This window comes from Aethalodelphis obliquidens, unplaced genomic scaffold (assembly GCF_003676395.1).
Source record: "Aethalodelphis obliquidens isolate GAN/ISIS:26980383/991018 unplaced genomic scaffold, ASM367639v1 scaffold133, whole genome shotgun sequence".
In the NCBI taxonomy this organism is placed as follows: domain Eukaryota; kingdom Metazoa; phylum Chordata; class Mammalia; order Artiodactyla; family Delphinidae; genus Aethalodelphis; species Aethalodelphis obliquidens.
Genome location: NW_020838077.1, coordinates 945,046 through 964,826, shown reverse-complemented (window position 1 = coordinate 964,826; position 19,781 = coordinate 945,046). Strand labels below are relative to the sequence as shown.

General features: G+C 48.2%; 2 protein-coding genes across 5 annotated transcripts in view; one reads left to right on the top strand and one right to left on the bottom strand.

Annotated features, from left to right (window-relative positions):
- The window catches only part of ZFP57 (ZFP57 zinc finger protein), a 20,293-nt gene extending 8,899 nt beyond the window's left edge, over window positions 1–11,394 (top strand). For 2 of the 3 annotated variants that reach the window (XM_027099532.1, XM_027099531.1), the window contains exons 3-6: window positions 5,202–5,704; window positions 6,164–6,290; window positions 6,762–6,842; window positions 7,909–11,394. In XM_027099532.1, the coding sequence (XP_026955333.1) occupies window positions 5,360–5,704; window positions 6,164–6,290; window positions 6,762–6,842; window positions 7,909–9,143 (1,788 nt within the window). In that variant the 5' untranslated portion in view covers window positions 5,202–5,359 and the 3' untranslated portion in view covers window positions 9,144–11,394. Of the gene's footprint in view, window positions 1–2,427; window positions 5,705–6,163; window positions 6,291–6,761; window positions 6,843–7,908 lie in introns of those variants that run through there. The other variant, XM_027099533.1, reaches the window with a different exon arrangement.
- On the bottom strand, window positions 10,116–19,781 carry MOG (myelin oligodendrocyte glycoprotein). 2 transcript variants are annotated; one of them, XM_027099534.1, is made up of 8 exons: window positions 19,473–19,781; window positions 17,975–18,322; window positions 14,113–14,226; window positions 12,766–12,786; window positions 12,419–12,439; window positions 10,784–10,900; window positions 10,470–10,490; window positions 10,116–10,129 (listed from the first exon to the last, which is right to left on the bottom strand). In XM_027099534.1, exons 1-8 carry the CDS (start codon window positions 19,552–19,554, stop codon window positions 10,116–10,118), a joined length of 738 nt encoding a protein of 245 aa, XP_026955335.1. In that variant the 5' UTR covers window positions 19,555–19,781. The 2 variants fall into 2 exon arrangements, with proteins under 2 accessions (XP_026955335.1, XP_026955336.1); XM_027099535.1 differs by lacking the exon at window positions 10,784–10,900.

The following is a 19,781-nucleotide window of genomic DNA, read 5'->3' as shown; positions in this document are numbered from 1 at the left end:
GGCACCACTGATAGCCCTTGAGGGGGTCAAAGAGCCAATGAAGTCCATCTGCCAGGAGCACATGAGGACAATGGCCCTTGCTATGTGGCCTCCCTCATCGTAAGACAAGTCAACTTTTGGCAGTAATTGCAAGTCCAAATCAGAAACTGAGTTCTTTACTTTGTGCCCAGTCTATGATGGTGAATGTCTTGCCACGTCTAGTATGATGATCAACTCAGGCAGCAGTGGGGACTGTCTTCACAAAACATGTTTCCATCAGCAGCTTGATTCCAGTCAATTCCATCAGCAACCACGCTCTTCTTGTGGGCATTCACCTGAGTGACTCAGATGGTTAGATAAGCAGTTATGGTTTATTTCCACAGTTTGCAGCTCCAAAGACAGATGTCTCACCAGTCTAGTTTTTCAAGTGGCATACCACATAGGTAGGCAACAGCACAAGAGTCAGTAAAATTATAGGAAGGTTGATCAAAGAGGTTATTGGCGAGAGCTATGAAATGGCCTTGTGTTCTGCCCACCAAGAGGAGCGACAGCATCCATTTTTGGCTCTGCATCACTGGCAATGAGGTTGAATGGCTGCATCAGCCAGGGACAGCGCTGGGTTTCAGCCTAGCCGAACCACAGTGAACCAGGGCCGGGCATTTAGGGGAATCTCTGTGAACTGAGAGCCCCATGGAACCAGCAGCTTTGCTTCAGTTGGCAGAGTAGGGGATAAAGTTTTTCGCAGAGGGATATCTGCCAATTTTCCATGTAAAGTAGAGATGTTGAAGCCAGGCCACATCCTTAAATTTACCATTTCCAAATGAGGATTATTGGGTCCTTCCCACTTTGTTAGAAGTTGAGTCCAAGTTGACCTACCCCCAAATGTGAGCATTAAGCTAGAGTGTCAGAAGGCCTCCATGGGTCGGGTGTTTAGTTTCGATAGGAGCCCAGTAGCAAGCTGATGCTGCTTTTCAAGATGAGTGTACCCGGTAACCATGTTAGGAAGGTGGCAGGTCCAGAACCCTAAGGGGTGCCACTGAGCACAGGCTGCCTCCATCACCATCTCCACCAGACTACTGTCTCCATCTGACCCTGTGGGAGCCTCCTCAGCCCACCCACATGAATGGTCTGTCCACAAGGGCAGATCACAGGGTCAGGTACCTTGGGAACACTAAGAGATTTAAAACCTGCATCTGCCAGCCATCTAGTACTAACCATGGATCCAAGACTCCAGTGTACAGACTTGAAATCAGGGGGTCTGGTTTCCTGTCCCAGTACAGCCAGATGTGGGCTTTGGCAAGGCTCAACATCTCTGAGCCTGTTTCCTCATCTGTGAAGGCAGAATAACAAATTCCAACCTCACAAGATGTTTGTGGGGATTTAATGGAGGCTATGTTTACAAGGTTTTTTTTTTGTAAATTGCAAAACCCCCGTGCCAATGTGAAATATAAAATATGATCATAGGGGCTTCCCTGGTGGCACAGTGGTTGAGAGTCTTCCTGCCGATGCAGGGGACACGGGTTCGTGCCCCGGTCCGGGAAGATTCCACATGCCGCGGAGCAGCTGGGCCCGTGAGCCATGGCCATTGAGCCTGCGGGTCCGGAGCCTGTGCTCCGCAACGGGAGAGGCCCAACAGTGAGAGGCCCGCGTACCGCAAAAAAAAAAAAAAAGTATGATCATGATACAAAATGGTATATGGTAAATGCTAATTAAGTGGAAAGGAAATAAATGTGATTTCCGTTGAGCTGATTTAAAAAAAAAAAAAAAGGCATTACTGATAAAGGTCAAACTGGGTTTGGGTAAGTGGCCAAGGTAAGTAGAACTTGACCTGAACATATCCTCTCTGCTCCCCTACCTCTGTCTGCTGTCACCATTTAAGTCGCAGTGGTTTGCCTTCACTTTTCTTTCTTTCCCTCTTTTTTAAATTAATTTATTTTATTTTATTTATTTATGGCTGCATTGGGTCTTCCTTGCTGCTTACAAGCTTTCTCTAGTTGCAGCAAGCAGGGGCTTCTCTTCCTTGTGGTGCCTTCTCTTGTTGCAGAGCACGGGCTGTAGGCACGCGGGCTTCAATAGTTGTGGCGCACAGGCTCAGTAGCTGTGGCTCACGGGCTCAGTAGTTGTGGCTTGTGGGCTCTAGAGCACAGGCTCAATAGTTGTGGCTCGCAGGCTCTAGAGCGCAGGCTCAGTAGTCGTGGCCCCCGGACTTAGTTGTTCCATGGCATGTGGGATCTTCCTGGACCACAGCTCGAACCCCTGTGCCCTGCATTGGCAGGCGGATTCTTAACCACTGTGCCACCAGTGCAGTCCTACCTTTGCTTTTTTTTTTTTTGCGGTACGCGGGTCTCTCACCGTTGTGGCCTCTCTCGTTGTGGAGCACAGGCTCTGGACGCGCAGGCTCAGCGGCCATGGCTCACAGGCCCAGCCGCTCCGCGGCACTTGGGATCTTCCCGGACCGGGGCACGAACCCGCGACCCCTGCATCGGCAGGCGGACTCTCAACCACTGTGCCACCAGAAACCCCTGCTTTGCTTTTTTAAGGTGCTTTGTGCCTCCAAGTCTCTTTCTGGGAGCGCGTAAAGGTCTCATTTTTCTCCTTTGGGCTCTAGGTGATGGTGGTTGGTGATTATGTGTTTTAATCAGAGGTAATTCAATCCTTTTTACCCCCCCAAGACTAAATTAAGACTGGGAATGAGATCCGAGCGCTAGGTGGGACCAGCGGCTGCAATTGGTAGGAGGAATGGGCTAGTGGGGCGGGGCGAGTCCTCTTCCTTTTAAGCTTCCTAGACTGTGAACTCTTGACCTTGGCGGGCCCACAAGCTTAACCCGACAGGGTGCACGGTGGCCTTGCGGAAACCGGCGAGGAGAGCGAGGCCGGCGCCAGGCACTGGTGGGGCCGGGACGGGGTCTTGGGCAGCCTAAACGTGCGCTGGAGTGGAGCGGGCTCGCTGCTGGCCCCTCGGAAACCCTACGTCCCAAAGTCCCGGTCCTCGGCAGCGGCGGGTGAGTAGGTCAGAGGGTAGTTGAGCTCGCGGTGGTGGAAGTTAGTGAAGGGTCTTTGTGCCGCAACCTTCCGCCCCTGACCTCGGCAGGCGAGGGGAGCATCGCGCCCCGCATCTTGGGGGAGCTTCCAACCCCTGGGGCCCATGGGGAAACCTGGGTTAGGGTATGGCCCAGGGCGCCGACCACTCCGGCCGCGTGGGGGACTCGGCGAAGAGGACGGGCTCCTGGCACGTGCTGAAAAAGTCGGGATCCCAGCAACGAAGTTTCGGGGCAGACAGGCATCGGGCAGTGCCGTCCCAGTCAACGGGACCAGTTCAGCGCACAGAAACCCCAACCAGTGGGTATTAACGAGCGTGCCACGCAGTGGTGAGCGAAACTCTCCGTCCCTGCCCGCGGGAGGCCCCGAGACCGGAGTGTGGGGCTGGGCGCGCAGTGACGGGAGGTACGCCCTGTGGGCTCGCGATCTGGTCCGGCAGAGCTGGGCAGGAGCTGCAAAGGGTCATTGAGGACAGAGCAGAGACCCGAAGACCGGGTGAGAAGGGCTAATGCCCGAGGGTCTTTTTGCTTGGCCGAAAGGCAGAAAACAATAGTGGCTGGAACACCACGGTGGGGGGAGGCGAGGGCGGACCCCACGAAGCCTGGCAGGTGTGGTGGGGATTTCGGTCGTTCTCAGAATTGCTATGGGAAACCATGGACGGGTTTGGGGTTAGAGAGAGATTGGGTGGACTCAGAGAACTGGAAAATGGCGACACATTCCCTCGAGGAATTTACATTCTGGAAGGGCAGGGACGGGCCGGGAACAGATAAACCGGTCTGCGCCGAAAGTCTGTTGAGTTATATCCAGCCTCTTTCCCTCGTGGCCCAGCCGGCTTGAGCTCTGGGGCGTGTGGATGTAGAAAGTACTATCGAGATAAAAGTGCCAGAGGCAGGCAGCAGCTGCCAGAAATTTCAGTCTCCATAGTCATGCTCCCTTCCCAAACCAGAGAACCAGCTTAGAATCTGGACCGAGGGCCTCAGGCTACCACCTGCAGCAAATGCTTTTTGAGAATGACTGACAGGGGTGGGTCTTTCCTGCGGGAGAACGGGAAAGCCAGGACCTTGAGGATACTATTACTGAGACTATACTATTACTGAGACTGTTTTGAAGTGTTACTTTCATTGTGTTTGGCTGGAGAGTAGGAGAATATTCCAGACCTGCCCCTCTCACGCGATGATTGTGGATGGTCTTGAAAGAAAGGAAAGGAGGGAGGGAAGGAGGGACTCAACTTCACCTCCCAGGAATGCACCTTTCCTGTCAGCTTTCTTTTTAGCTATCTCACTAACTCCATTGTTGAATGCCCTTTTCCTTGCTGGCATTTTCAATTCTACCACCTTTCAAAGAAGTGAAAGGAAGAAAGTCAACAGGTTTTTATGTCTTCATTCTTTTCATTCCATCTGGAGGGAGGAGAAGCGGGGTGAGTGGCTGTCAGTAGGAGGAGGTGGGAGTTCAGCCACGTGTGGGCAGAGCAGGAACTTCCTGGGCTGGGCAGGCAGCCCAGCGCCGGGCTCCTTGGGAGCCCTGCAGAAGCATTTGCTGTTGGGTCGTTACCATTATCATTCTTTTTTTTTTTTGGCCATGCCTCAAGGCATGTGGGATCTTAGTTCCTGGACCGGGGATCAAACCTATGCCCCCTGCAGTGAGAGCTAAGACTCTTAACCACTGGACCACCAGGGAAGTCCCTCCATTATCATTCTTTACAAGTATCTGTATGTATTAAAAATCCACAGAATCGTATATTTTTGGGTCCTGGATGGGATCTTAGAGAGTCTCCTTTAATCTTACTTTCCAATAAAACCAGATCAGAATGAAGAAACTTGTACAAGGTGGTTTGTGGCAGATCCAGGGATGGTTACCTCAGGCACATGCTTTCTTTCCAGAATACCGTGATGTTGCTCTAGAGAGGGCTTTGGGACAGTGGCAATCATGTCCTCAGTGGTAGAGTCAAGGCTTTGAACACAGACTCTGCTGTGGACCGGGAGTATCCTTGAGCACATTACTTAGCATCTCTACTTTAGGTTCCTTAAAATGGGGTCATTAATTGTTACCTCATGGGGCAGTGCTGAGGGGTTTTAGGTACAAAGCAGGAGTTCAGTAACTCTTGGTGTTCCCTGACCAAATTAGGAAACTGCTGTTCCTCACTCACTCCCCCTCTTGCTGATACGATTTCTCTCTGACCTCAGGTTCCTAGAGGTGGGCACCAGCCAGCGGCTAGAAACAGGTGAAGCAGAAGGCAGACGACGCCTTCCAAGCCCCAAGCTGGCATTACTGAACAGCGGCTCCTGAGCCGAGGGTGACCAGGTTCCTGAACTCTGTGGCCTAGGCTTGGAGAGAATCAAAGATGTTCTCAGCTGTGAAAGAGGAGAATTTGGACAGCAGGACAAAAAAGGAAGACAGCCCCCTGGAGCAGATACCTTTGCCACTGGAGGCCACATCAAACCCTGGGGCCTTTTCAAAGTCTCCCCCTCTGCTCAGTCACTGGGAGGTAGATAGCCCCAGGAAGGAGCCCAGTCAGCCTTGGGGGCCAGACCAGGAGTGGATAAAGCTAGAAAGAGACATCAGGGAAGAGGTGGTGTTTGACCTGCTGAAGCCAACTGAACCTGTACAGAAGCTGCTCCCTCAGGTGGATGAGGAGGCCCTGCAGGAAGCCGTGAAGGGAGAATGCTGGTGGAAGGCATGGGTGAAGGTGAGGAGACCAAGCGAGAGACAGAGGGAGGGGCTGGGTCCTGGACTCCAGGAGCTCTTTCATCCATTATCCTGTCTACAGAACAAATGGAATCTCAAGAGTGTTCCAAGATAAACAGCACTCAGGAGAAGGGGTTTCAAGGACTTTTTTTCAGACTCCACACCACCCTGGCATCCTTCAAGGAGTCCTTGCTGAAATTCATCAGAGTGGCAGCCTTTTTCCTTTGCGTTCTTCCTACTTATATTCAGTATATACCCCTCCTTTCTCCCCCCACATTGTTCTTCCCTCCTCTCCATCCTTCCTTTCCTGTCTGTACATTAAAATTGCTGGCTTTGTACTTGTCTTTTCCTATTTCTCCCTTCCTTCCATGTTTTTCTTTTTCTGTTAGTTGTCTGAATCTTGAGACAGGATGTCTGTCTGTCTATATACAGACTCTCTGAATCTCTCCTGTTCTTCCAGAAGCCAGTCACCTCTGAGGATGTGGCAGTGAATTTCAACCAGGAAGAGTGGGAATGTCTAGATGCCAGTCAGAGGGTCCTCTACCAGGACGTTATGTCAGAGACCTTCAGAAACCTGATGTCTGTGGGTAAGAGGCTGGGGTTCCTCACAAGCCCTCTGTCCCAGGCCTCTGGGACATCTTGTTTCCCTGGGCAGGTAGATCAGCTCACAATTAGCTTCACTGATCCTTGGTTCTATACGTTCCAGGTATGCAAGATCTGGGTTACTAGGCTCAGGGTGAAAGAAGAAATGAAAGCTTGCATGAAGGCAAAGATAAGGCTTGTGACATGACGATAATGTTCTCAAAGTATGCAAATCTGCTTATTCATCCAACTAGTATTTACTGAGTCACTCCTATTATATACCAGGCACTTTGTTAAGAGCTGGCCTTTTGCGTGTCTCCTCCCTGCACCTAAGTGTCCCAGATTATGGCTCTTAAACCAAAGATAACGGAAGAAGGTAGCCTGTTATCCCCATCAGGTGTGAAGGGGCCGAGCCTGGGACTCCAACTCTTCCTCTCCTTCCCACTCCCCAGTCAGAATCTTTCTGTCTAATCCAGACCTGATCGCCAAGTTTGAACAAGAAGAGAAACAGTGGAGAGCAGGTCTCCGTCCCCCAAACGGAGAAGGCCTTCATTCAGGTAAGAATTGCAAAGGAGAGAGGAGGGTGAAAAGGACCCAGGACATGCCTTGGGAGGATAGAAATGACTAAGAGGATCGGGGTCTGCATACCCGCCCCGAGCCTGCATCCTTCCTGCCTGGTCAGACGTGGAGCTGGAAGAAACCTTGACCTCATCTGCTCAAGTGCCCTGGCTTCAAGAAGATGAGTATCTAAAGCATTCAGGACAAATGAATATCTTCAGTTTCTAGAGATGGAGAGATTCCATGTCAGTTGCTTATGTCAGTGATACCGCCTTGATTAAAAAGTCCTTTCCGGGACTTCCCTGGTGGTCCAGTGGGTAAGACTCCATGCTCCCAATGCAGGGGTCCCGGGTTTGATCCCTGGGTGGGGAGCTAGATCCCACACGTGTGCCGCAACTAAAAGATCCCATATGCTGCAACTAAGATCTGGCGCAGCCAAAATAAATAAGTAAATAAATTTTCCTTTTTTTTTTTAGAGTCTTTTCCAAAAGAAAAGAAAGGGAAGGGAGATGAGCTTGATGCTGAGTTGGAGCAGGGGAGACTTGTTCTTAAGAGTAGAATAAAGACTTGAGAGAAATTTAAGTCTGAGCTGACCACACACCTGGTTTGCCAGGACAGTCCTGGTTTATGCTTCTCATCCTAGCTTGATGGTTAATAGCACCTCCCGTCATTCAAGCGTCCCAATTTGCATGATATATTATGAGGTCACCTGTAGGTATCTGGGGTGTCTGGGAGTACGAACAAAATTGAAAATGAGAGGAATTAACACACATGGTAAATCAACTATACTTCAATTTAAAAAAAAAAAATGAAAGGAAATGGATTTCAAGAAATGTGGTTAAAATTTTGATCTCTGATATTTTTGGAAGATTCCAGTTAAATTTTTATTTGCTTTTAATTGGAAAACCCCAAAGTTTATTCTTATCTCTGGCCTCTGAGGTCTAAGAGTGAGTGTGAATGTCGGGGGGGGGGGAGGGAGGGCAGAAAGAGGGGAAGTAGCTTGGACTGAGAGCTTGTGTCGGGGTTGTCATGGTGAATCTCGCTATTCTTCCTCATTCCTTACAGGAGGCAAGAGAGAGGAACTTCAAGAACAGAGTCAGAGTTTGGGAGATGAGGGAAATAGCGATGACAAGAAGGTCTCCCTTGCTTGCAGAAGAGCAGGCCCATCCTCTGCTCCAGCTGGGTCCCTGGACAGGACAGCAGTGTTCCCAGCATCCTGGGCTGGGCCACCCTTTACCTGCCATACCTGTGGCAGGTGCTTCAGCAAGCGCTCCAGCCTCTACAACCACCAGTTTGTTCACAGCTGCGGCCAGTGCGGGAAGTCCTTCCTGAACCCCAAGGACCTCAGCTACCACCGGCGCAAGCACCTTGGGGAGAGGCCCTTCTGCTGCTCGCTCTGTGACAAGACCTACTGTGATGCTTCTGGACTGAGCCGTCACCGCCGTGTCCATCTGGGTTACCGGCCCCACTCATGTCCCTTCTGTGGGAAGTGCTTTCGGGACCAGTCTGAGCTCAAACGCCACCAAAAGATACACCAAGGCCAGGAGCTGGGGGCTGGAAACCAGAAGCATATCCTGAAGATTCCAGACAACACAGCTGGATTCCAGGGGCTGGCAACTGCAAACAATGCACCAGTGGCCGGGACCCAAGGACCCTCATTTAAAACCGCCGGTCCCGAGGCTCAGACCCAGCCATCTATAGACAGGAGCCCGGCACCTGCAACCAAGAACCAGGTAGTCACTGGGAAGGCTCAGCGCCCAGTCGTTACAACTACAGAGCCTGTGACCAGGACCCAGGCAGCCAACACGAGAACCGCCTGCCTGGATGCCAAGTCCAGCTCTCACCCAGGAAAGCCTTCAAGACTCAAGGTCTTCTCTTGCCCTCATTGTCCCTTGACTTTTAGCAAGAAAAGCTGTCTCTCCAGCCACCAGAAGGCCCACTTCACAGAGCAGTCCAACTGCTGCTTCCACTGTGGCAAGTCCTTCACTTTATTCTCTGGGCTGGTCAGGCACCAGCAGACTCACTGGAAGCAGAAGCTCTACTGTTGCCCTATCTGCGACGTCTGCTTTGGGGAGAAAGAGGACCTTTTGGGTCACTGGGGGGGCTACAGGGGCAAGGGGCTCTGCCTGGGCAGTCCCCATAAATGCTGGGCGATCCTGGGTCAGTCGCTTGGCTTCTTTCCCGATGCGCCCACTGTGGCAGGGGAGGAGACGGATCTTTCTCCTGGATCCATACCCTCAGGAGAGGGAAGGAAGGGAGGGGAGAAGGCAGCAGAGGAAAGAAAGCAGATAAGGCAGTGAAGGTCTTGGAATGTAAATAAATGGCCTTTCCACCCAAGGTCTTTCTCTGTTTGGTTTTCCTGAGGGCTAACCTCCAGGGTAAGGAGACTGGGGTAGAGGAAGAGAGAGGTGAAGGAATAATGAAGGAAGCACAGAAAGGAAAAGGGACAAGAGGTGGCACATGGAAACTTGTAGTATTATTAATTAGCACCCAGCTTGTTTCTTTGTGTCTGACAGACCATCAAGTAGTAGTTGTTGAAGACAACAGTGGACACTCCAATAGATATGAAGATGGGAGAAAAAAGATGAGTGGGGGAGAGAGTGTGAGGGACCCATCTGGGCCAGATGTAGAAGGGAGGCATTTTAAAGCAGGTGTGTGGCCCAGTTCTCACCCCTTGCTCCCCTGGCACCTTGGTAGGCTGCGGGGGCAAGATGGAGCTCTGGCCAGTGTTTTGCGGGTTTCTCCCCATCTCCTGTTTTTGGTTAGGGCTCCCCATGTCCTCACTCTGCAGGTCACTTGGCGCTGTCTTGGATGTTTTGGACTTTTCCTGCTCCTTCCCAGCAGGGCTGAGATCTTGGAAGAAACGACCACCATTTGCAAAGTTGGTGTGCTATAATTTGCAGTGAGGAGGTTCATGGCAGAGACCCTCTTGTCTGTGTTACTCTGCAGCACAGGTGCCCTCTGATGGAGAGAAGAGCAGCTGCCTGGCTGTAACCAGAGAGGGCTTCCAGATGGAAGATAGACCAAGGAGTAGAAATATGTGGGCAGCATAAAGGGGGAGAGGAAGGAAGGAGCTGGGGAAAGGGAGAGACAAAGTAGATGACAGAAGAGAAGTTGATCCTATTTGGAATTCAGAGCGTTCCTGCAAGTGCAGATTGGAATGTCCCCACAGCAAAGAGGCCAGTGAGTGCAACTTGATGGATGTGACATCCCCGAGGACCAGTCTTTGGGCCAACCAGGCTCTTCTCCACCCTGCCAAGATGCGACATCGTTCAGAAGGGGTTTCCTAGAAGGAGGAGAAAATGACTTGAAAAAGCTGTCAACAGTTTCTGTCATGAAACTGTCACACCAGGGAGAAGAAAGCCCTGTGGAGTCATCTGGCCTTGGAGGGGAGGCCCAGGGCAGCTGCTGTAGGGAACAATTGAGAAAGGAGGCCAGCTGGAGTGGGATTCTTGCTTTGGAGCACGAAGGTGGAGGAGGAATCCTCCCTCCAGCCAGGCTCACCAGCCCTTCCTTTCCTTTGGGATTTTGCTCCCTCAGTAGCCCCCTCTTCCCCTTGCTGCTTTCCTTGTTTTTTTTTTTTTTTTTTTTTGCTCTCAGCTTATAAGAAAGAGAAGAAAACTTACTTAGCTCTTCAAGAAATTGCCCTGAAAACAAAGAGAAATAGGTGATGAGTGGAAGATGACTAACTCCTCCCACATCCTCCCTGTGGAATTCATAGTCACCCCCCCCTTTCCACTAAGGGACCCCACAGATCTCAGTAAGTGGCTCTTTATGGATTCTCTGAGGAGCCTGGAGTTGGCCATGTGGACAGAGCAGGAAGGAAATTCCAGCTCTGAATCTTGAGCCCTGGTTCCATCCACCCTCTTTATGTTTCCCACTCAGGGCTGGCTTGATCCCCTGCTGCCCAGTGGTCCTGTTTGCTGCCCCAGCACTGCACCTGCTAGTCGTCCGTGTAGCCAGTTGTAGCAGATGATCAAGGCCACCAGGGGTCCGAGAAATGGCACGATTACAAACAGGGTTATCTTCCAGCAGGGCACCCTCAGGAAGTGGGGATCTGAATCGTTTGCCACAGAACAAACAGGATTAACATGTGTTCCCCCTTGTGTCCCACCCACCCCTCTCCATTTATTATTGGGTTTATTTTGGGTGGTGGAGGGGGGAGGTTCTTAACCTGGGTTCCAAAATAGTTTGTGGATAGAGTCCAGGGAGTTCATGAATTTGGATGAGAAAAGCATTCCATTTTTATTTTCACTAACTTCAAACTGAATTTAGCATTTTCTTACACTAAAAATGTAGCTAACAAACCAGTTATCGGCAGTACCTGTGACTTTATCACCAATGGAAACATTCCCTTGAAAGTTGTTGCAGAAATCTCAGTATACTGTTTATCAATATTTTGAAATCACCAAATTATTAGACCTGCTGCTACATTTTATTATTTAATGTATATTTTGTATTTAGTGTATATTATTTAATGTACATTTGTTACTTTATCACAAATTGGTTTATATTTCGAAAACTATTTCAAAACAATGGTTTTCTTTGTAATCCTATGTGTTATATTTTATGTGTACAGTTCAAAACATTCTGGGAAGGGAGGGGTCCATGAGGCTTCACCAGATTGCCAAAGAGTACAAAAAGTTAAGACCTTTGTTTTTTTGAATCCTGTAAAACAAAGATCCTGCTCCTTCCCTTTGAGTTGCAGACTATGTGTGTTGTTTTTCCTGCACACTGATTAAATGCTAGCGTGGAGCCAGGGGCACCTCCAGCCTCAGGAGGAGAGGCTGTTCAGGAAGTCTGCTCAGAGCAGGGACCATCTTATAATTTCTGCAACACCCGTTCAACAAATATTTGGGTGCCCTTCTATTGTAGGCATTGTCGTTAGGCACTGGACAATCTGCAGTGAATAAAAAGGACAGATGTCCTAGGGCCAACATTCTTTTTTTTTTGTCCTAGGGCCAACATTCTTTTTTTTTTTTTTTTTGCTGCATGGCATTCGGGATCTTAGTTCTCCCACCAGGGATTGAACCCTCACCCCCTGCAGTGGAAGTGCAGAGTCTTAACCAGTAGACCACCAGGAAGTCCAGGCCAACATTCTAGTGGGGTTTGATGTCTTCACTCTTCCCCCAAGTCGCCTTCCCTGAGGAGTCACATGTAGTTACTCATTCTGTACTGTGAAAACTCCTTCCTCTGTGAGTTGTCGGTGATGTATATGTACTTTGTTCTCCAGTAATTTATGTATATGTATCACCTCCCCAACTAGACATCAAGTTGATGTGCAAAGGATCTGTTTACCTCCCCTTTGTAATTCCTGAAAAAAGAAGTAATGTACATAAAGTACTTGTAATTCCCAGAACGTTAACATTTGGGAAGCTGTTACAGTGCCAGGTACATGAAAGCGTAATGTAAGTGTTTGCTATTATCTAACCCATCCTAGGTGCAGATGATGACATTCAAAGAAAGAACAAGAGCGAGGAAACCAACCAGAAGCCAGGGGTCCTTACATCCCCAGGTAACAGGAGCCGAGTGAAGCACCAAGCTGACCTGGGGGGCTGGGTACCCCAGGACTTACCAAAAGTCCGGTGGAGATTCTCTGAAAGAACAAATGGAAAGGGATTATTAGTATGGCACTCGAAACAATCTTTTCTCCTCTGAGCCTTTGTTATTTAGTCACTTTAAATTGTAAGTGATGCACGATGGAGGAAAGGAAGCTGTAGGATTTTACTTCTACTCTGGCTGAAGGCAGGGAAGAGGAATGAGACTCTATGACTGGTTATAGGAGTTTTAATAGTGAAGTTCCCGCCTGAAGGGAGCACAGGGTATTGGGACAGAGGCAGAGATGGTCTGAGAAAATGACCATTTCAGTTACACCAGAAGACCTGGAGGGAGGCATAGGGAGGGAAGGTGCCTGGAACTCACCCATCTCTGCTGGAAGTTTTCCTAAAATAGAAAAAGGCGACATTTTTAGTTCCAGCTCAGGCACTAGATGGGGCCCCTCCACACCCATTGCCTTGGGCCTTTGTGCAGGTTGTTTCTCAGTAGCCCATGAACTCCCTTAGAGTGAGAAGAGCACCAGATTTGAAAGCAGGAGTTCAGGCTCATTCCCTGGCTATTGCCTGGGTTAAATATTGGGTTAAAGAAAGTGGAGAAGCTCAGTAGACAGCGATGTTCACCAATGCCCCAAACGAATCTAAGGTTTTATTACCGCCCCCACTGCTCTCTGCTCCTTTTCTTGCTGGTTCTCAGTTCACAAGGTCACTCCACCCCGCTGGGTTGTCACTTAGTAAATCTAAAGCTACTTCGCATCTGAATGAGGAAGGAAGGAACTAAGTTTTTAGTTGAGCCGCTGCTTTGTGACCGGCTCTGTACTAGATGCTTTACATAACACTATCCCCTTTAATCCTCCCATAACTTGTAGGAGGGAGGATGTTATCTCTACTTGACTCAGAGTAGGCAACTGAGGCTTGGAGAGTTCCGTCATTGTCTGAACTGGATCTAAACCCAGGCTGGCCAACTCCACTGATCAGGTTCTTTCTGCTCAGCCATGTGGGCTGAAGACCTTTCTCATGTGGGAGAAGAGGTAACTGAGTATCTGGGATGAGGTCAAGGGAAGAGAAGATCCCACCAATATCCCCTTTCATATACTCCAAGCCATCCTTGCTGCTTTATCCTCTTAGGAATGGGAGGCGGAGGAGAATTGGAGGCCCTGAGGGCTTTGGCTTTGAGAATGCTTGGTGGCGGGGAGAAGTCTCAAAATGAAAGCTCTTGGGCACAAGAGAGGAGCTTCAGACGGTTGAACCCATGTCCTCAGTGTTGGATGGAAAAGGAGGAAACAACACCTACTATGTGGTAGGGACTTTTACTTACAGTATCTTTATTTAAACCTAGTAGCACAGAGTTGCCTGATTCTGAAGCTCACACTCCCCCAGTTGCATAAGCTGCTGTGTATGTTTCAGGGGCCAGAAGATAGGGGTTTAGGCCTGAGCTCTGCCACTTATAAGCTGTGCCAGCTTGAATAAATCTCTGAACCACTCCAGGCCTCAGTTGCTTCCTCTCTAAAATGGGGCTATTATATATCAGCCCTACCTCATAGGGAAATGAAAGGCCCTATTATCTAAATGATATTTACATTCGGTAGGATGTAAAACTTGTCGTTATGGAGTTCTGAACCCAGAAGTCCCTCAAAAATAAACGTTAGCTGACCAAGCTCCAAGAGACCAGGGACTTCAGGGAAGGGTCCCCAGCCAGCCACCCTCCAGCCTGTACCTCTGAGTCTGCGCTGCAGGCAGAGGAAGGCAAGGCCCACAGTGATCTGCAGGAGGAGCACAGGCAGAACCGCGATGAGCGCCAGCACTCCAGGGTTGATCCAGTAGAAGGGATCTGAAAGGCAGAACCGGGGGGCCCAGCACTGCGTCATCAACACCCAGCACAGTGCCCACAGCTCCATGAGTCAGGATCAAAGAAGATGACTCAGAACTAACACCTAAGCTTAGGTTTAAAGGAAAAGTAAGTGGTTGTTTCTGGGAAGGGCCAGTGGTTTAGAATGACAGGAGTCGAGGCTGTATACTGGGCCAGTCTTGGAGAGTTCTGAGAACCACGAAAAGGACTTAGATCTGATCCTCAAGGTCACGGGGTACACTGAAGCATTTCATGCTGAGGAGTGACAAGGTCTGATTTACTGACTGCAGGACTGGAGGAGGGGGTCGAAGGCAGTCAATTAAGAGGCCATGGTAATGGTGAAAGTAAAACACATGAGCCTAGGACAGTGGTGGCAGTGTAGGAAGTCAAGGTGAACTTAAATAGGAAAAAAATACGTATTTTCAGCAAACTTTAAGCTGAAATTTAGTGTTTCTTTCAATTATGTTTGTAGGAAACACTCCACAACAATATGAACAGAACCTGAGACTTTGTCATCCCTAAAAATCACAAATATTTTCATATCACGGTACAGAAATCTCAAAATGTCACTTATGTTCATTTTGAAATGACACTATTATTAGGGCCACCCCATATCTTACTTTAATATTTTGATAACTGTATTTCAGTACAAGTATGTTTTATGCATTTCAAATATCCTTCTGAGAAGGGGTTCATGACTTTACCGGTCCGACAAAAGGGTGCATGACACAAAGAAGAGTTAAGAACCTTTCTTCTGGAGCTTTTGAGAAAGTAAGATCCGCCGGATTTGGTAACTGAGCGGACATGGAGTGGGAAAGATAGACAGGGGATGACCTTTGGCTCTCTGGCGCCATCTATTGCCCATTCTCGAGTCGGCTCAGTGCCCCAAAGCTTTCCCTGTATAATCTCAATGTTCAGGGCCGGCCCTTGACATCTTGTTCTCTGCGTTAGGGGGCTAGATAAAGATACTGCCATCAGGGTAGGCACTAAGTCACAGCAAACAACATCAAACTGGTTTCTTAGGTATAAATACCATCCTTCAAGCTGCGGTTTCAGGCTCTTGTCTGTTACTGTGTTCCCCAGAAGAAAACACAGCCAGCTCTACTTTCAAAGTTCTCATTGGAAGTTACCTGGAGCAACATGTTTAACAATTACATATTTTAGTTCCTTTTTTTGTACACCTTTTATATTTTAACAAAGGGTTAGGATCACAAAAAGAGAGAAAAAGAGATATTATGAGACTTCTGATGTAAAGTGATATGAACGAAGTATATAGCATCACCTATGAAATATGCTTGACAAAATAAATCGAACCTGAATCTGATTGTTCATATCCTAATCTATAAGTTTACAGAAAATAAAAGGTATGGAACACTGTATTAAACAACGTGGGAATGAAATCAGCAAAATCTAGATCGTGGGAAACTCTACAGGGCGAATACCAACCTGTGGATCTTGTTTGGGTTGGATTCAAGCAAACCAACTGTAAAAATATATTTATAAAACAATCATAAAAATGTGAACACAGACTGAGTATTGGTAAGAATTTTTGTTAAATTTTAAAGTTGTAATAATAGTATTTTGGTTATGATTTTGTTTTGTTTTTGAGTTTTTCTATTCGAGACATACGGTTTTGAGGATTTAGCAATGACACAATAATGCTGCCTAGGATTTGCCGGAGGAATTCATTTGGGGAGGATGGTGATGAGTGGGGTCTAGTGAAACAGGTGGCCTGTCCTTGGGTCATAACTGTTGCAGTCAGGTGGTGGGAACTTGGAGGCTCATTATAATAATCTCTCTACTTCTGTATATGTTTTAAAGTTTCATAATGAAGAGTTTTAAGAAAGGTTTAGAGACAACTAGTAATAAAATCACAAAACTGACAAGAAAAATACAAAGTTAGAAGGAGAGATTAGAAACTCTTTAGAGAAAGAGGTGAGGTAATTACACCTGAAACCTGGCAATCACATAGTTACTGCATTTCAGTCCTAAATTTGTCTCAGCTTCCTCACGCTAGGTGGGTGGTCCATCATTAAACTCTCTTTTTTAAAAGACTCTTAGGCATGCAGATTATGAGAAAGGAGAAGAGGGTGGGAATGTGGAAATCCACCGAAAGGAAAACTTTCTCCCCAGGCAGTTCATTTGTTTGTTTGTTTGCTTGTTGGGGTGGGGTGGGGATGTACTTGGGGAGGCAGTTACTGAGCCTGGAAGCTACTGAACAGGAATGAGGAAAATCGGAAAACCAGAGAGATCCTCACTATCAGACTTCCTTGCAGGTAAAAATCCCCCAGTGTAAACAGCTGTATGAAGAACATTCTGTGACACACAAAGCTGTTTTCACATCCCTGAGATCCGTCTCTAGAAATAGTGCTTTGTTATCCTGCATACAATGCCGTCTTCTGGTCCCAGTACTGCAACAGTGGCCCTTGAGATACAAAAGTGATCAATTGTCTGATGTTTGCCCAGCAGGTGGGGAGGAGGGAAGGGAAATGACCTGAGGCCCAGGCCTCAGAATATTTTTGTTCCTCAATTAAATAGCAATTAACTTTCAAATCTCCCCCTCCTTGTCCGTGTCTTAACCCCTCGGGGATAAAACAAAAAAATAAATTTCAAAGTCATCCCTCACATAAAGCATACCACAGGGCTTCCCTGGTGGCGCAGTGGTTGAGAGTCTGCCTGCCGATGCAGGGGATGCGGGTTCGTGCCCCGGTCCGGGAAGATCCCACATGCCGCGGAGCGGCTGGGCCCGTGAGCCAAGGCCGCTGAGCCTGCGCGTCCAGAGCCTGTGCTCCGCAACGGGAGAGGCCACACCAGTGAGAGGCCCGCGTACGGCAAAAAACCCCCAAACAAACAAAAAGCCAAACATACCACAAATGAAATTCTGGAGAAAGGAATCAGTGGAGGTAAAATCTATAGGTAACATCTCTTTTTATGATTATATTCAGACATTAGTTCTACTTGTTTAATTCCTTGCAACGATGTTTACCAGGAATATATTGTTTAATAATGTTCCTCATCTAATAAAACACCACAAACACATCAAATGAGGAATTCACTGTAATAGGGTTTGACTCCTTAGGAATAAGGCCTTTGTTTATAACAAATAAATGAAAAGACAATCCAAAGCAAAACAAGAAAGGAGAAGGTCCACTTGGATACTTTGATTATCTTTCAGATAAGTAATATTCCCCTCTAGTAGCACAAAATAATCACAAATGGATTATTTTGGATTTTGCTGCCTACATTTTTCATTTTTTCTATTTAAAAAGTTTTAAAGGTTCTCTATACGTACCCACAAATGTGCATGTTATATACACACTTTTATATAAATGGATAAATTTTTTGTTCCCTAGATTCTGTAGCTTGCTTTTATCACTCAACAATACCTTGTAAAATGCCTCCAAGCTGTCTGGAATGGTCCTACAACAATCTTTTAAATGGCTGCATGATATTCACTGTGTGGGTAACAGTGTTTACTCAGTCACTTCCCTGCTCATGGGCACGGACTCTGATTCTGGCTTCCTTACATCATTACAGAATAATGATGTAACGGACAATGTGAGCATATGAATTCCCAGAGATACTGATGTGCGTATCTCTATGGAGTTAATTCCCAGGAATGAGCTGTTTGGGTTGAAGGATCTCATCTCAATTGAGAGAATGACTGAAGGCTCAAAGGGACGTCCTGGCCACCCAACAGACAATACCTACTATTATAGACACTACTCACCTTCCACTTTCAATTCTATTGCTGCCTCCTCTTGGTAAGAATGATCTCGGAAGAAGCAGGTGAAACCTCCTTCATCTGAGAACCTTACATTCCGGATCCTGAGGGTCACCTTTCCCTCCCCAATAGTCTCTTTCAGCAGCTCCGTGCGGCCCCGGTATTCAGGCGCCTGTTCTTCATCTTGGTCCTTGCCATTTCGGTAGAGATGAACCACCCTGGAGAAGGGGGGTCGGTACCATCCCACCTCCATGCCTGTAGCGTTCTTTCCTGGAGATATGCGACAGGGCAATTCCGCTTCATCCCCCACCAGCACCCGGATGGGCTGCCCTGGTCCCATTACTCTGAACTGTCCTATCCAAGACACAAAAGAAAAGAAACTGAGCATCAGAGGGAACCTTGACAAACAAACCCTTCATGGGAAGGGCTGCTTCTAAACAGGGAAAGAAGACACTTGATTTTTAAATAGAATTCTAGAGCCAGGGAGAAGCTCAATTTTTCTTAAAGGTCTCTGGTTATAGAGATACCGTGAGTTCCCTGGACAGAACATTCTAGCATGTGGTCATCCCAACCTTTAGGTCCCACCTTGGAATGTGGTCCAGTATCTTGCAGTTTAACTGTCCCATGGGCCTCCCTGTTCAGTCTTGGCCAACTTGATCCTTCTTCTCCCCTTCGAGGTTTTGCTTTGGTCGTTCCTCCACCACCACCTCTCCATCACTTCTCAGCCCTCTGTATTTGTTCACACCCTGGTCCCAAATTCTTCTCCTCTGAGATCTTCCACCCTAGAGGTGGAGGATCTTCTTTCCTTCTTTCCTCCTTCTTTTCCTCTGTATCTTCAGCCCTCTCTACAGCTCCTGGACCCTGCCCTGTACATGTTCCCAGTCTTTTCTCCTCTGTGGGATATATCTCCTTGTCAGCCTTGGAGCTACTAGAAGATGAAGCTAGTTTCTCCATTAGACCTGCAGCCATTTCCCGAGGGAGTATATGTTCTGAGCCTTCTCTGTTAGGCAGCTCCCTGAGATTGGGAATCTGTCTTCAGAGAGCAGGGATCCTCTGTAAAAACTTATTAGTGCCTGATAGTGTGAGACAGAACTCTCAAACATGATGAGACACTACAACTCAACAAACATTTATCATGATTTACCATGGGATAGGCACAACTAAGCATATTATATATACCTTATCTAATTGAACCCTGACAGCAACTCCAAGAGGCTGTTATTATGATATTCCCCATTTGATAGGTGAGAAAGCAAAGTTGGAAAGATAGGTAAGACCAAGTTCAAGGAGAGCCCTGAGTTAAGGTCGCATGATGGATTTGGGTCTCCTTCTGAAGGCTGTAGGGAGGCACTGGCGGTATCTGAGGGGAACCATGTCAGCACATCTATGTTTCGAAAAGATAACTTGCATGGCAACTTGAGGGTGAGTTGAAGGAGGTGAGCCCAGGGAACTAGCCTTCCTGTTCTCAGGGTCTCCCCAGGGCAGGAATAAAGAGAAATCTTACCTGCAGAGCTGGAAGACAGCTGGAGGAGGAAGAGGAGGGAGGGGAGGCAGCTGGGCAGAAAGGAGCTCAAAAAACTGGCCATCTCCACTGTCAGTGGGGAAAGAGAGCCCCTGCAGCAGGGTCAGGCCAACAGAGGCCCTCGGGGTGCGTGTCCCCACGGCTGAAGAAGCCCCAGGGGAGGATCGGGGAGGGCAGAGCTGCCCTGGCCCTGCTTCCTCCCCAGCAGAGTCGCAGCTGTGCTCCCAGGCACAGCCCCACGTTACCCTTGCCAGGCACTTACACAAAAGGGCTACAGAGCCAGGGGATGAC

Bases quoted from the DNA above. Each gene is read 5' to 3' on its own strand.
- MOG (XM_027099534.1), bottom strand. From the start codon at position 19,554: ATGGCCAGTTTTTTGAGCTCCTTTCTGCCCAGCTGCCTCCCCTCCCTC. The intron at 14,227-17,974 runs GTGAGTAGTGTC...TCTGCCTTTCAG, and splicing joins AATAGAATTGAAAGTGGAAG to ATCCCTTCTACTGGATCAAC. The intron at 10,901-12,418 runs GTAAGTCCTGGG...CAAACGATTCAG, and splicing joins GAATCTCCACCGGACTTTTG to ATCCCCACTTCCTGAGGGTG.